This window comes from Polypterus senegalus, chromosome 15 (genome assembly GCF_016835505.1).
Source record: "Polypterus senegalus isolate Bchr_013 chromosome 15, ASM1683550v1, whole genome shotgun sequence".
NCBI classification, from domain to species: domain Eukaryota; kingdom Metazoa; phylum Chordata; class Cladistia; order Polypteriformes; family Polypteridae; genus Polypterus; species Polypterus senegalus.
The window spans coordinates 80,527,956-80,544,945 of record NC_053168.1 but is presented as its reverse complement, the minus strand read 5'-3'; the positions used below and the strand labels follow the sequence as shown (position 1 = coordinate 80,544,945).

The 16,990-nt window shown below is 38.5% G+C and overlaps 1 protein-coding gene across 2 annotated transcripts in view; it reads left to right on the top strand.

Moving 5' to 3' along the window:
- si:dkey-256h2.1 (uncharacterized protein LOC337520 homolog) overlaps positions 1-16,990 on the top strand; it is a 354,044-nt gene that overhangs the window by 8,256 nt on the left and 328,798 nt on the right. Inside the window, exons 1-2 of one of the 2 annotated variants that reach the window (XM_039736959.1) lie at positions 1,244-1,672; positions 3,155-3,297. In XM_039736959.1, coding sequence (XP_039592893.1) covers positions 1,575-1,672; positions 3,155-3,297 — 241 coding nt within the window. In that variant the 5' untranslated portion in view covers positions 1,244-1,574. Of the gene's footprint in view, positions 1-1,243; positions 1,673-3,154; positions 3,298-16,990 lie in introns of those variants that run through there. The other variant, XM_039736958.1, reaches the window with a different exon arrangement.

Here is a 16,990-nt window from a genome sequence, read left to right as displayed (position 1 = left end):
AGTATGTGCAAACTTGCTTAGTTCATGTCTGCTGTGAGTCCGGAGCTTGTGTCCCAGATGCCCACTGGAGGCATCTTGTGGTGGGAATGCAGTCCCTGAAATTGAAACCTGGTTGTGTTGGTGTACAGTGAGCAACACTGGCTCGTATTACCAAACACAAACTGGGAATGAGAAATTTCACTTAACTTATCCTTCTGACATTAATTATCACATAAATATTTTAATTCATTTTAATTTCTATATTTTTTAAACTTCAGTATACAATGTGTATATTATAGGCATGAATAGGTGGGCTTGTTTTTGAATCATGTTTGTATGTAGTTTTACTAAAATTTAATACATTTGCTAGCCAGAATCCTAGCTAGTATCCTACAATTTCCTTTTTATTTCAATATCCATTAGCTCCTATGGACAGGTGGAAGAAGTACTGGAACCCGTAAAAAAGTGCTGAGGTGCCAGCCGGGTCACTTCTTCTAATATTTCAGCAGTAAAGAACAAAACTTGTGCTTAAGGGCTTTAAATAGAACATAAAATAGCCTTTGCAGCTTTTCAAGATGGCTTAGCCTGTAGAGCAGGTGTGTATGTCAGAGCTTTGTCCTTTAACTTCGTCCAGGTCCAAATGAGACACCCTCCAATGGGATTGTGGTAGTTTTATAGCTCACCGGGTGGAAGCATTGGGTTAATTGCCCTCAATAGTCGTCATCTCACTGCTGAGGAGGAGAAGAAGGCAGAGGGTATTACATAGCTTTGCTGAGCTCTGAAATTGTTCTGTCAGACTCACAAGTGTGACACACATCCACCTTAATGCTTTAGTTACCTTCATTTTCTTTTCAGATTATTCTGCTTATTTTCTTGGTCCTGGTGCTCAGCAATGCTGCAAATATATAAAAATAGTTTTCTTTCTTAGAACATTTTTCTCATTAAGCCTTAATTATTTCTTTATTAGGCCACACAGTGGTTAGCCATGCTACCTCATTGATCCATTGTTAAAATGCCATGCCTGGCCATCACCTGTATGGAGTTTGCACAAACTATGACTGTCCTATTAGCCTTTACACTGGGTACTTCTGTTTTTCTTTTAAACAGTGGAATTTGAAAGAATTCAGACCCCTTCACTTAACTTTAATGTGTTGTAGATTTCATTTTAAATTGATACATTTGTCATTTTTGCCCATCAATCTGTACTAAAGGGTTGCAAATTTATTAAAAATCAAGAACTAAAATGAATCTTTATATAAGCACTCAGAATTTGCTCTTTCACTCCAAATTGTAGTCAAATGAATCCTGTTTGCTTTAATTCTCTTTGAGATGTGTCTGGAACTTGATTGGAGTCCACCAGTGGCAAACTGACTTGATTGCACATGGTTTAGAAAGGCACACACCTGTATAAATAAGGTCACACAATTCACATTGCATATCAGGACAAAAACCAAGGCATGACGTCCAAGAGACTCTCAGTAGACCGCTGCAATTAAATTGTGGTTAAGCATAGGTCACGGTCACGGTCAGGGTCAGGGCCAGGGTATAAAACCATTTCTAAATCTTTGAGTGTTCCCAGAAGCATTGTGGCCTCAATGATTGTGAAATGGAAGAATTTTAAAACCACCAGGACTATTCCTAGAGTTCACCATCTTGCCAGACTGAGCAATCGTGTGAGAAGGGTCTTGATCAGGTAAGTGACCATGAACCCAATGATCACTCCAACAAAGCTTTAATAATTAAGCATATGCATCATATACACACATATGCATTTACACACAGTCACAGACCCCGGCAACCATACAGAGTAAACCTTAGTATGGGAAGGCAACTGTCTGCTTTGCATTTACAGTATGTGCAAACTTGCTTAGTTCATGTCTGCTGTGAATCTGGAGCTTGTGTCCCAGATGCCCATTGGAGGCATCTTGTGGTGGGAATGCAGTCCCAAAGCTTTAGAAGTCCTGTGCTGAGATGTGACAACCTGTCGGAAGGCTGGCTATATCTCAAGAGTATTCCATCAATCAGACATTTATGGTAGTATGACTGTTGTTGGCAACTGCTGCTTGGAGTTTCCTATAAGGTATTTAATGGACACTGAGAGCAGGAGGAAAAAGAATCTCTGGTCTGATGATACAGTAATTGAACTCTTTGGGCAGAAGTTGAAGCACTATCTCTGGCAAAGACCAGACACTGCTCATCACCTGTTTAGTACCATTCCTGCGGTGAAGCATGGTGATGGCTGCATCATGCTATGGCGTTGTGGTGTTTGGGGGGTGCTTATGAGTGGCACAGACAGGTAGACTGGTCAAAATATAGCCAAATACAGAAGGTTCCTTGAAGAAAACATTCTCCAAGGCACATGTGATCTCAGAGTGAGGCGATAGTTTACCTTTGAACATAAGAATAACCATACACATGCAGGCAAGACAATCCTGCAGTGGCTTCAGGTCAAGTCTCTGACTGTCGTTGAGTAGCCTAGCTAAACCTGACAGAACATCTGAGACCTGAGGATTGCAGTATACACACATTTCTCATTCAGTCTAACAGAGCTTGAGAGGATCTGCCAGGAAGAATGGAATAAACTGCCCAAATTCAGTTATGTAAAGTTTGTAGAGACACATCCAGGAAGACTGGAAGTAACTGCTGCCAAAGAGGCTTCTACAAAGTACTGATTTTAGGGTCTCAAATACCTTTATGAATCAGATATTTCAGTTTCTGAAAACTTGTATTCATGTTGTCAGTGTGGGTTATTCAGTGTAGATTGATGGGCAAAAATTATCAAATTGATCCATTTAAAATGAAATCTACAACACAATAAAGTGTGCAGAAAGTGAAGGGGATTTAATGCTTTCCAAATTCACTATATATCTAAAGACAGGTGTGTTAGGTTAATTGATTCCAAATTAGCCAATATATGTGTTTTTGCACATGCTGACCCTACAATAGACGGACATTCTGTCCAGGGTTGGTTCCTGCCTTGTGCCTGATGCTGCTGGAATAGACTCTGGTCCACTGCTATCATGAATGTGATTATATGCATCTGGAAATATATCAGTGTTCATTTATTAACTTCAAATGGTTGCAGTTTGTTGTCTTTGAAAAGGTGCAAATTCCTTCTTTTTAAAAATACAGTATAAAAAAAATCTGACAGTTTGACAAATGGTTTGTTTTCCAGCAAAAGGGAAGATCTTATGTCCAGACTCCACTTTGGTGTTGATCCTGTATTTGATTTGGGCAATTGGATTCCTGATATTCTGAATTCTTGGAGATGTGACAGTAGCAACTGTGGATACAAACAAGTGATCTTTTCCTCTGCAGGTATTTAATTTTGTCATTTGTTTAAATGCTTGTCCAGGTTATTATGATTTTGCATTGGTAATATTTAATTTCCATTTGCTTGGTGTCCCATCTACATCAGTTTGTTCACTGTAACCCATTATTTTAGACATCAAGCCTTCAGAAATGGGTAGGGTTATGTCAGGATGGGCATCTGGAGTAAATTTTTACTAGATCAATATGCTTGACAACAATACAGATTTCCATACTGGATATGTTGAGGCCCGAGTTAACAATGGCTGCCACCAGTACTGTTAGCCAACAAGGGTGCTGGCGGGAATTGGGCTACCATTGACCAATAGTAGGAGACTAAGGGGTTTTTGGGGGCTTGGGGCGTTTCTGGAGACAGGAGGAAGGTAAAGAGAGTGGAACTGAGGGTAGGAACTTTGAATGTTGGCAGAATGATTGGTAAAGTGAAAGAGTTAGCCGATATGAGGGAGAGAAGAAAGGTTGCTATATTGTGTGTGCATGAGACTAAATGGAAGGGGAGTAAGGCCAGGAGGATCGGAGGTTGATTCAAATTGTTCTATTATGGTGTGGATGGTAGGAGAAATTGGGTAAGGGTTATTCTGAAGGGACAGCATTTCAAGAGTGTTTTGGAGGTGAAAAGAGTGTCAGACAGAGAAATGATTATGAAGCTGGAAATAGGAGGTGTAATGATGAATGTTGTTTGTGCATATGCCTTGCAAGTTGGCTGTGTGAAAGATGAGAAAGAATTTCTGGAAGAGGAAAGAACACAGGGTGATGTACAAGAGAGGAGGAAGATGCACACAGGTAGATTACATCCTATGCAGGAGAGTCAAGTTGTGGCAGTGGAAAGTGTAGTTAGGCAGCATAAGATGACGTTGGAGATCAAGAAGAGGAGGAGAGTGAGAGCAGAGCCAAGGATCAAACTGGAAGTCGAAAAAGGAAGACTGCAAGGTTGAGTTCAGGAAGGAGGTAAGACAGGCACTAGGTGGCCAGATAGCTGGGTAACTGCAGCAGATGTAGTAAGGGTGACAGCAAGAAGGGTGCTTTGTGTGACATCTGGACAGAGGAAGGACGAAAAAGAAACTTGGTGGTGGAATGGTGGAAAGTACAGAAGATTATATAGAGGTAGATGCTGGTGAAAAAGATATGGGGTAGTCAGAGAGATGCAGAAAGTAGACAGGAGTACAAGGAGTTGAGGCAGAAGGTGAAGAGAGAGGTGGTGAGGGCTAAAGAAAGGTGTATGATGAGTTGTATGAGAGAATGGACACTAAGGAGGAAGAAAGGACCTGAACCAATTAGCTAGACAGAGGGACCGAGCTGGGAAAGATGAGCAGCAGGTTAGAGTGATAAAGGATAAAGATGGAATTGTACTCACAAGTGAGGAGAGTGAGTGAAGCAGAAGGAAATGATCTTTGAGAGGCTGATGAATGAAGAGAATGAGAGAGAGAGAGAAGGTTGGATGATGTGGCAATAGTGAATCAGGAAGTGCAACAGATTAGCAAGGAGGAAGTAAAGATAGCTATGAAGAGGATAAAGAATGGAAAGTCCATTGGTCCAGATGACATACATATGGAAGCACGGAGGTGTTTATGAGAGATAGCAGTGGAGTTTTTAACCAGATTGGTTAATTGAATCTTGGAAAGTGAGAGGATGCCTGAAGAGTGGAGAAGAAGTGTACTGGTACCAATTTTTAAGAATAAGGGGGATGTGCAGAGCTGTAGGGGGATGAAACTGATGAGCCACAGCATGAATTTATGGAAAAAGAGTAGTGAAAGCTAGGTTAAGAATGGAGGTGGTGATTAGTGAGCAGCAGTATGGTTTCATACTAGGAAAGAGCACCACAGTTGTGATGTTTGCTCTGAGGGTATTGGTGGAGAAGTATAGAGAAGGCTAGAAAGAGTTGCATGGCATCTTTGTGAACCTGGAGTAAGCATATGGCAGGATGCCTCAAGAGGAGTTGTGGTATTGTATGAGGAAGTCGGGAGTGGCAGAGAAGTATGTAAGAGTCGTACATGGTCTGTGGTAAGAGTGATGGATGCATTCAAGGTGTAGGTGGGATTACGTCAGGGATCGGCTCTGAGCCCTTTCTTATTTGCAATGGTGATGGACAGGTTGACAGGCAAGTTTAGACAGGAGTCCCCATGGACTATGATGTTTGCTGATGACATTGTGATCTGTAGCGAGAGTATGTAGCAGGTTGAGGAGACACTGGAGAGGTGGAGATATGCTCTAGAGAGCAGAGGAATGAAGGTCAGTAGGAACAAGACAGAATACATGTGTGTAAAAGAGAGGGAGGTCAGTGGAATGGTGAGGATGCATGGAGTAGAGTTGGTGAAGGTAGATGAGTTTAAACACTTGGGATCAATAGTACAGAGTAACGAGGATTGTGGAAGAGAGGTGAAAAAGAGAGTGCAGTCAGGGTGGAATGAGTGGAGAAGAGTGTCAGGAGTAATTTGTGACAGATGGGTATCAGCAAGAGTGAAAGGGAAGGTCTACAGAACAGTAGTGAGACCAGCTATGTTATATGGGTTGGAGACGGTGGCACTGACCAGAAAGCAGGAGACAGAGCTGGAGGTGGCAGAGTTAAAGATGTTAAGATTTGCATTGAGTGTGATGAGGATGGACATTATTAGAAATGAGTACATTACAGGGTCAGCTAAGGTTGGACGGTTTGGAGACAAAGTGAGAGAGGTTCGGACATGTGCAAAGGAGAGATGCTGGGTATATTGGGAAAAGGATGTTAAGGATAGAGCTGCCATGAAAGAGGAAAAGAGGTTTATGGATGTGGTGATAGAGGACATGCAGGTGGCGGTTTGTAGCAGAGCAAGATTCAGAGGACAGGAAGATATAGAGAAACATAATCCGCTGTATGATGAAGAAGAAGTCATCAGTAGGTCTGCATCTTGTACCTATGCAGTATAAGCCTGTTGAAGCCATGATGGTTGCACAGTGGAGTAGAAGTTAGTGCTTCTGCCTTATATCTTCAAGAAATTGGGTTTTAATCTTTGTGTGGTCACTTTATATGTGTAGATTGCATGTTCTTTCTGTGTATTCCTCAACCATCCCAACATTTTCCTGTAAAGTTATTTGGCAGCTCTAAATTATCCCTGTTTTTGTGAGTGTACATGAGAGACATATCCCACTAGGGTTGTTACCTGCCTTGGGTTAGACTTCAGTCCCTGTGACCCAGAGCTGATATAAGTAAGTTCAGAAGATCAATGTGTAGGTAGATAAGGTAGGTAATGTAAGGTAGGTAGATTTCATTGCTTAAAGTACATGAAAACTTTGACCAGTTATTTGTTTGTTCGTATAAAAAGTGTGCAGCAGTCATCTAAAACACACAAAAGAAGAAATACATGAGTTGATTATACCATAATCATACAAATAATTATAAGCAAAAACCATAACCATTGCAGATACAGGCACAAGCAGAGAAAAAAATGAGTTGTATGGCATCTGCTTCTTTTGATATGCTTGTGTTTTCGTCACTTGCTGTGTTAATATCCCTGTAAGTGCAGGTAAAATAAATGTTATATGTAGGCATTCTTTGAGGAACTCCTGCAGATACTCAAATTGTTTTTAGCCAACAGAAATAAAAAGATTTTTCTCAAGTCATGTAGATTTGGGGAGTGTAGTGATTTTGCTCTGTAAGGTATAAAGTAACCAGGTACTATGCAGTATGTGTCTTTACTCAGACTTAATTGTCATGCCTCTATGCAAACTTAAATGTTCAGGGAATATTTTTTTTTCTCTGCAATAGTGCTAGTTCTTTTACTGTCATTTTGAGTAGTTTCTCATTCCTTTGATACACTTCACTCAATTGCATTATATAGGATGTGGTGACATTGATTGCATCAGAGATTAGTGTTTTGGGGCATGCATTTCATAAAATTTCTGGAAGTGACTGCAATCTAATTTTCCTAAGTGCTAAATTCCTTGAGGTTTGCATTGTGTGTTTTGCCAGCAGTTAATGAGTTGAATGTTTTACAGAAATATTATAAATATATGAATATTTCAGTTTAAACTTCTTATATTGAGCTTTTGCATAGCAACACACTGCAGTAATATTATATGTACAAATTATTTTTTACTTTTGATAAATCCAGTTCATTCCGCAACCTATCCGATCCCCCCATTTTTGAATTCTCCTTAATGAGTTCAGACCTGTAGTGGTTGCAGGGCCTTTACAGGGCGTTCTCATGTGCCCTGCCAAACTAACTCATACAAGGCCATTTTGAAGTTATTTGTGAATCTAACTTTCATGTCTTTTGGAAGTGGAAAAAAGCCTATTTAGACATAGGAAGAACATTCAAATACCTCACAGAGAATGCTATACAGAGAAATCGGACTCAGAACTAATGGGACTACTAGCGACATAAGGATCAGTAGACTGTCATATTGGGGAGTTCTGATGAAAAGAAACTGAAAGATCAAACGTGCTTTGAACACTAAAATGTGCAAATTAATCGTTAAGCTGATTTAACTAGGCATTGTAATGTAAAACCTGAAAACTATCTGAGAGGACATAAGCTAACTATTATAGTGAACAGTTCAGTTGTAGTCCACCTTTTTTATCCTGTATAGCAGACAGTAACAAACAAAACGTAAACTTCCACCCACACCAGTACATAACAAGTGGGTGATATTTATTGAATTTTTAGTGACCAGGTTTTTAATGTATCAGGGACCATTTACAGTCTAAAGTACACACAGTACAATCTACAAAGTTGCAGCTGCCACTAGCCTCTTCCAGTTAAGTGGTGAATGGTTTTAGTCCAAGCCAGTTGACTCTGAAAATCACACAGTATCTTTGATCTATGGAGTAGTAACTAATATGAGGGTGTTTTTTTATTTCACACTGTATAAATGGATAACTATTTAAATATCTTAAAGCGGATGTAGCTGTGTAAACTGTTATACACTGACAAAAATGCAAAAGCTTTGGAAAATATTCATTTTAACTCATTAATTCTTCCCTCCTCCCACCATGAGTGTTAATTATTAGACTAAACAGAAAGGTCTTTCTTAATGCTGTCCTGAGTTGGACTGAAATGTTGCTTGAAAAGGTCTTTAAAACTTTTAATAATGACAGCTGCTAGGTATGTGGATTTCCCTGACACAGTTAAAAGTTGCTCTCCATGCTGTTCAGATTGCCAACCACAATCATTCAGAGCAAATAACATAATTTTACTTACATTTATCCTAAAACTCGACAACTGGTATTTGTTTACTATTTGTAACCTGTGTTAATGTGAGTGATTTAGATAAGATATATAAATATGTGAATATATGACCATTTTATATGATTATGAGTTACCACTCTTTTTCCCTTATAGATATTGTAACAATGGGTCAGGCACAGGTTCAAGGACTTCAGCAAAGCCCTTTTAATTAAGTAATTAAAACAAGGTTTTAACAAAAAAAGAAGGCTACAATTGCCTTTGTTGTAATGTTGATTAGATAGAGGAACAGTCCTTTTTCTTCTAATGGGTCATTTAGAACAAATGCCCTCATCCTCACAGCTGCTGACTTTATATTAAAAGTACTAGCAAAATACCCGCGCTTCGCAGCGGAGAAGTAGTGTGTTAAAGAAGCAATGAAAAGAAAAGGAAACATTTTGAAAATAACGTAACATGATTGTCAATGTAATTGTTTTGTCACTGTTGTGAGTGATGAGTGTTGTTGTCATATATATATATATATATATTTACACACACACACACACATAAACATATACATATATACATATCTATACATATACACATATATATACACACAAATACATATATATATATATACATACACACACACATATATAAACATATATATACATATACATACATATCTACATATATACACACACAGCTATTTCGTATCAGTGCAATACGCTGCTTGTTAAAACGGATAACTCCGCTCTTACGCAAGTCTGCGTGGATATTATGAACTATCGATTTGTTCAAGTTCTATTTAAATTTTAAATAGAAGGAATTTTTATTTAGTCGACAGAAATATGTTTGGTAGGAATGGTAAAAACAGACAGGAATATTATTCGTGAATAAATCAACTCAAACCTTAAACAACTTATAATATTTTGCTCTCCATAAAAATATATCCTGTCTAAATTATACAAGTTAGAAATAAAGTAAACGTTAAAAGAACAAACATTCACATTTCTTTACTCTTATGTAATTTTATATAAAAATAAACTTAGATTTTAAATATCCCAAAAGATTTTGCTCTCCATAAAAATATATCCTGTCAAAATGATACAAATTCAAATATGAACATGCTGCATAACAAAACCTAGAAATATAAATAAAATGTGTTCTTTCAGCAATAACAAATCAAATCATTCAGTTGTCTTTGCTCATATGTCATTTTAGAGCTGGACGCCTGGCATCTTTTTTTGGCCACAGGTTCGTTTATGTTTGGTGTGAGGTTCTGTGTTGTGGAGATTCTCAGGATGGATTGCAGGTGCTCATCAGTGAGGCGACTCCTGTGTGCTGTTTTGTTAGTCTTTATCACTGAGAAGAGCTTCTCACACAGATATGTGCTACCAAACATGCACAAGGTTCGAGCCGCATGTAGACGGACTTTTTGTTCTTCAAAGTCACCAAAGCGCCGTGCAAACTCAGTGCGCCAGTTTATCAGCAAAGTGCGATTTGGGAACACCGTAGTGACGACTTGGTTTAACATTACTTGGCAACAGGGAAAGTGAGGCAAGGTGCACTGGTGCATTTGTGTCTCCCATAAAAGCAGCTTCACTTGAAATCACTTTGTGATTGTGCACGGGTAAAACGTCCGCTGAAGTGTCAGATTCTTATTTAATTATGCTGCTTTCTGTATCTTCTGCATTGCATTCAGGTTAACCTGATGTTTTGTCTCATAGTGCCGCCTTAGATTAAATTCTGTAATTACAGCCACATTAGCTCCACAAATGAGACACACGGGTTCAGTAAACATATACTCAGCCTCCCATCGGTTTTAAAGGCTCTATTTTCAGAATCAACTTTTCTCTTCAGCATCGTGTGAGCTAGCTTCGCAATAACTTGATTAACTCGGTAAGTGTTGGCAAGGCAGCTGAAGCGCTGCATTATGGGATCTGTAGTTTATTGTGTTACCAGCGCTTCATATACCCGGCTTTAATAACAATAATACAGTATATAAAATGATCTCGGGCGGATATAATTACACGCTGGTCGGATGTGGCCCGCGCCCTTGAGTTTGACACATATGGACTAAATAGAACTTGAAAAGATATATTTTTTCAAATGTGATCGCAATTCAGATAGAGTTGACGCACTACAGCCTGCATGCCTCAATAAGTCATCCTTCCTCGCTCTTACTTTTTACCGCTCATCTAATGAATACACTGAGTATGGCTTTACCAAAACAATCATTGATGGCGAATAAAGTATCCATTATTCGAGTATGTAGATCGGGTTATATATATACATATATATATATATACCCGCTTATCGCAGAGGAGAAGTAGTGTGTTAAAAAGCTATGAAAAAGAAAAGGGAACATTTAAAAAATAACGTAACATGACTGTCAATATACAGTATTTGTTTTGTGAGTGTTACTGAGTGTTGCTGTCATCAAGGATTTGATTATCATTATTTCTTTCAATCAGGTTCGTATTTGTAGGATGTGTTGTGTTCAAGTTACATTCCGTGTTTGTCAATCGCTGTAAAGATGACAGGTTTCATTCATCGATTCGCTTCTTACTGCATCAATAAACAGCTCGTCTTCTTCTTTATCTGAGACCTGACACACTGCATGCACGGTTTTTTACACTGTCTTCCTTTAGCGGACATTGACTTTTTCCAACGTGTGCTTTGTTTTGGATTTATGAATATGCTTGTATGTATCAAACGCTTCATATTTTTGCTGCCTTTTCAATTGTGTAATTCGGTTTTTGTTCAGCTCTTTGGAACTGTTGCTTTTATCTGTGCACGCGCCAGTTCACGGAGCCGCTCGGTGTACATGCATCGAAGTTCCCAGCTGTGCTGGTGCCATCTCGTGCTATGTCCATGGCTGTATTTAATGTTACCTTAGTCCTGGCACTTAAAACTTTCTCTCGCAGTTTCGCTGAGTTTGTACCAAACACCACCCTGACCATCTCATCTTCCTCTGCATAAGCACAGTCCTTAACCCGTGAATATTTAGTGGGAGTTTGCTATTGGATTGCCGCTGACGGACGGACGGCCTTATATGGGCAGGCACTAAATTACAAACGCCAGCGGCAGCCTGTCTATGAACTTAATTTAAAGTGTAGGTTTACATCGTGCTTTGTTTCCGAAGTAGCAGAAGTCATGAATATGGTTGTATATGTCACTCGCTCGCTTCTTATTGTTTCGCTGCCTTCTCAATTATATAATGCATGTTTTCTTCAGCGCTTTTTTTAGGTCTTCCTGGTTTTCTATGTACTGCGTGATTACGTGGGAGGCGTGATGATGTCACACGAAACTCCCCCACGGCGTTGAAGCTCATCTCCATTACAGTAAATGGAGAAAACTGCTTCCAGTTATGACCATTACGCGTAGAATTTCGATATAAAACCTGCCCAACTTTTGTAAGGAAGCTGTAAGGAATGAACCTGCCAAATTTCAGCCTTCCACCCACACGGGAAGTTGGAGAATTAGTGATGAGTGAGTGAGTGAGTGAGTGAGGGCTTTGCCTTTTATTAGTATAGATTAGAAGGGGTGGGGCTTCTGGAGCCCAGGCAGGGGCGTGGTCAGGTGTTTGCCCCTCGGAGCTGCAAGTAAAAAAGGGAAAGGTGGTAAGTGACAACACCCCCATTCTTCCTGGGGTGGAATGGCTTACCTCAGCAGAGTTTTCAAGGTGTCTGATAAGCACACATGTGTGACAATATACAGGGTGAGGCAGAAAGGACGGACGTCTTTGAAATGGCTAGAACTCACCACTAGGTAGAGTGACAGATGTGCAGTAGATGGCGTTAGGTTCGCGAAGTCTTAGCATTTTTTATTTTCTTTTTAGTTGAAGCCATGGAGCCGTGGACTATAGAACACCGCGTTTTTGCGTACGACTGTTTTGGCAAGAAAACCAATCTATTACCGCAGTTCAACGTGAGTTTCATTGCCATTTCAATATCCACAGAAATAAAGCTGTTCCCGCTCGTAACACTATCCTACGCTGGGTTAAAGCACTTCGTACACAAGGTACACAAATGAAAAAAACACCGCCGGGGGCTACACGAACGGCACATACCCCTGAAAATGTGGAACGTGTACGACTAGCCCTGCTGCGCAGTCCAAGTCGATCTGCATGGAAGCATTCTTCTGAATTTGGCCTCAGTAATCGTTCGGTAAGGCGTATTTTGACCTGCATTTCCATCTCTACAAATTGTCAAATGCTATTTCAATATGAACTAAAATCTTTCAATACATTTCTTTGTAAGAAAAAATTAACAACTTTGCGATTTTGTAAAAAAGTCGATCCTTTCTGCCTCACCCTATATAAATGTATTTAACACTATTGCAGAAAACATCCGCTTCTTAGCTCCTACATACTGGTAGTTATTGCACCTGATATTTTCATTTGTGTTACAGTCATAAAATATATGGATTTTTTAGTGTCTGCTTATGTCTTAAAGAATAACAGGATGGATATCTTGGTATGCCATGTCTGATTACCTGAGATTTTTTTTACCAACTATAGTGAGGATCATAAAAGTCCTAGTTGGTCACACATAAAACAACTAGATGTGGCAATAAGGGTTACAACAGCCAGATGTTTACTGTATTATGAAGCAGATTTTTTGTTTCAAACTGAACAGAAAAGGTACTTGGAAAATATTTCAGGCCATCTCAGACAGGTAGTACATCTATTAGTTAAAGAAAAATAACACTGTATGTAACATTTGGTGATGAAAACACTCAGCTAGCACAAAACATGTAAATCATTTGTGTGCCAAAATAGTGATGAGCTCTTTGCTGGGCCTAGGTAGTCAACACATTGTCAAACTTGACAGTATCTTTGCTAACAGACAGAACAGATTAAGGAAGTGCCCTGCACATGACAAGCAGTAGATTAAAGAGGTAAAGGACCAGGGGTGAGAGCTATGAAGCATGTAGTAAATCCAAGAAAATGTTAAAAGCTAAATAACCTAAGATGAAGAGATCATTCAGAACAGAGTCAATAAAACATTGCTAAGTCAAAACCAAACAGAAACATGAAATTGGCAAGCTATAAGTGTATTGGATATCCAGAAAATTTGGACAGTGAACTGTTCTAAAGGTCAGTTCTTTACACTCACAAACTGATGGCACGATTCAGAGTGACTTCTGGGGAACACACCCTCAGTGTCTGGGTTCTACATGGTAACTGTACCATAAAATTGCATTATGGTAATATGAACAATGCTATTAATAATTATAAATTTTAACAGAGGAATTCTACAATTGATTAAAGCTTACTAAAAGAGTCCCACAGTTAGGAAAACTAGAATTGGATGTTTAGCATGATGGGGATAAATGATTTCTTTCAGAATAAAGTTAAAATTAAACTGTAATCATGACAGGAAGGAATTTTATTGCTTTATACAGTAGATATGGACTATTCAGAGAATTTTAGGCACCACTTTGTATATTTTGATTTTCTATACTACATATTAAGATTGGAAAATTTTACATGTTAGATAAAGTGCTTCCTATTTTTGGTTGAATGGCGAAGGTACTTGTTCTGTTTCTTAGGCATAGCATCACTCCGATGAGCTGAATCTTTGACTTCTGCTTGAGGACCTTTGGGTTTTCTAAAGACACACTAATTGGTTTATTGTGATTTTAAAATGAGAGAGTGAATCTGTATGTACCTGAGTATGTCCTGCAATTAAATGCCATTCCTAGTTTGACGTAGAGGCTACCCGGGTATATTCTGACTCTCCTTTGCTGTTTATTGGATCAGTATGGTTCAGAAAATGAATGAATGAATAAAGAAAACATTCAAGTTGCTGTCAAGTCTTGTGTATAATGTTGGAGAGCACCGTTAAGAAACAATGCTTTCCAAAATAATTGCTGTAATGTTTATGGACAGTAACATTAATATGAATGGAAGTTTGCAACTTGCAAAGTCTGGTAAAAATTAGAGGAAATGGAAGATACCACTGAAACGATTGTAATTAATTTTCTCTGTCAGTGTGTAATTAAATTTTTGAGCACCTTTGTTTAAAAATGTATACAGCTATAATTATATGCTATGATCATTGCTTCTGGTGTTTAATTTTTCTCATCATTGATTACTTTTGGTGCAGTTTTGTAGCATTCACAAAATCTAATAATCTTTTCTACACTTGAGTAAATCTTGTCTTGCAAAGTTGATATACTAAATAGAAAACTTTTTATTTGTATGAATGGGCATTATACAGGCTTAACACCAATGGCTTGTGTTTAATGCTGATCTTCTTGGCAATATCTGGTGGACTTACCCAAACTCTATAATTGGTTTTGCTTTGCATAGGCAGGCTGCAAAATGGCTGAATGCAATAGGTGTAAAATGATATCTCAAGCTACAAAGGCAAAGGAGTTGTTGACAATTATAGAAGAACATCTACATTATATATTCTGATTTTGCTGGGTTTTTTTTTTAATTTTGATTTATTGGGCATCAGTATTATAACTTAAGGGAAAGATCAAACAAGTCCAAAAGAATATGTAAATTACTAATTCCTTAGTTCATACAAGCACAAAATTTTACATCTGCATTTATGTCTCTACAGGAGGAGCATTGCTTCTTTAGAGGATAGTGGAAGTGGAGAGCAAAATAGAAGCACACACTGGATGGGGTACCATTTGCACAACAACACATAGAGTATAACAGGTCAATATAGAGTCTATACTTAACCTTAAATATGTGTTTTTGATATGTAGCTGGAAAATGGAGAACATCCCAGAAAAAAAACCACCCCATACCTCTCCTGTGCTAACCCACCCAAAGCCACCCTCTAACTCCCAACACACTCCCCCCAGCCCCAACTCACACATTTGCTAGGTCAGGAATCAAAGCCACAAATCATAAAATTGAAATTTTATTTATTAATCAGCTTAGACCACTCCATCAACCAGAAGGCAGGCATTGTGGCTGAGATTGAGTCCTCCGATCTCGGATAAATAAATGATTGCCTTCACTGCCTACTTTCACCAGACCTCTGTGATGGATAAGATACCAAAAGATACTGAGAAGGTTTGTCTACTGAGAAAATCATATATGTCCATGTATAAGCAACTGATTAAGTCTATACAAAGGCAAATTGTAACAGGGTGCACGTGTTCTTCAGTTAGGCTGTGGGTAAGGTCTGCATTGCCAAGAGACTCATTTTTAAATCTTGTATAGCTCTGTCACATAGACAGATGAATAGAATTGTTTACAAATAATTATTATTGATTGCGAATTGTTTTCATCCAAATCTTTAGAACTTTAGGACTATTTGTCCAAAGGAGAATTGAAGCTTTTTACAGAAACTCATTAAACAAATTGATAGATAGATAGATAGATAGATAGATAGATAGATAGATAGATAGATAGATAGATAGATAGATAGATAGATAATACACATGCAGACACACACTTTAGTTTAAACACACACCAGAATGATTAGAAAGGAAGAAAGTTAAACAGAAAGAAAATTTCTGATTTGGCAGTCCCAGTCCCAGTGTTGCATTATACAGGTGTATTACTGCTGGTATGAAGGAGCCCCAGTAGTGTTTCTGCTGAATGATTCACTGGCTGAAAGTCCTCAGTGTCAGAGAGAGGATGTGCAGAGAACATTGTTCACAATGGCAATCAGTTCTGTTTTATTATTTTCCTTTGCTACTACCTCCATGCGGTTCAGAGTGTATCCTAAAACTGAGTCTGCCCTTTTAATTAGTTTCTTGATTCAGTGAGCCTCTCTTGAAGTGATGTTACCAGCTCAGCACACCACTGTGTAGAAAATTTCACTGGTCATCAAAGAGTTGTAGAAGAATTGAAGGATGTCACTTCCGACATTAAAGCAATGCACTCTCCTAAGAAAAAGAGTCTGCTCTGCCATTTGTTATAGAGTTTCTCTGTGTTACAACACCAGTCCAACCTGTCATTGATTAAACCCAAGATTGGCCCTGTCTATGTCTAAATCCAAACTTAATAGAGATACTGTGTCTGGGCCCAACATTAGCAGGTCATGCTCAAAAACTCCAACCAAAACACCAATGCTTCTGAAATAAAGCAGTTCTGCAGGAAGAATTGGCTAAAATTTCTCAACAGCAATGCAGAAGTCTGATTTTGAATTATAGGAAGTGTGTGGTTTAGTTGCAATCATTTCTGCTGAAGGTGAGACCACTAGTTATTAAATGTAAGAAAGAAATGACTTTTTCACAAAATGGTAGTTGGTAAATATAAATTTGTTTATTGGAAAAATGGCATAAGGTTAAAAAAAGTGTTACTTGTTCCCTGAGGTGCTCTTTATCTTTATATTTGTAGTATCGTAGTATAGCATATGGCACTTATACTCACAAAAAGTTGAAGCAGAGTAGAAACTCTGGAGTGACTAGTACAGTCTTTTTTTTTCTTTGGAATACAGGTTCAGATTTGTGAGCTAATTTAAATTTTTATTAAGCCACTTTGTGGATATCATTTATGGCAAATGCCTTTATAGGATTTCTAGTCATCAGTCAGTCATTTTCTAACCCACTTATTCCTGAACTGG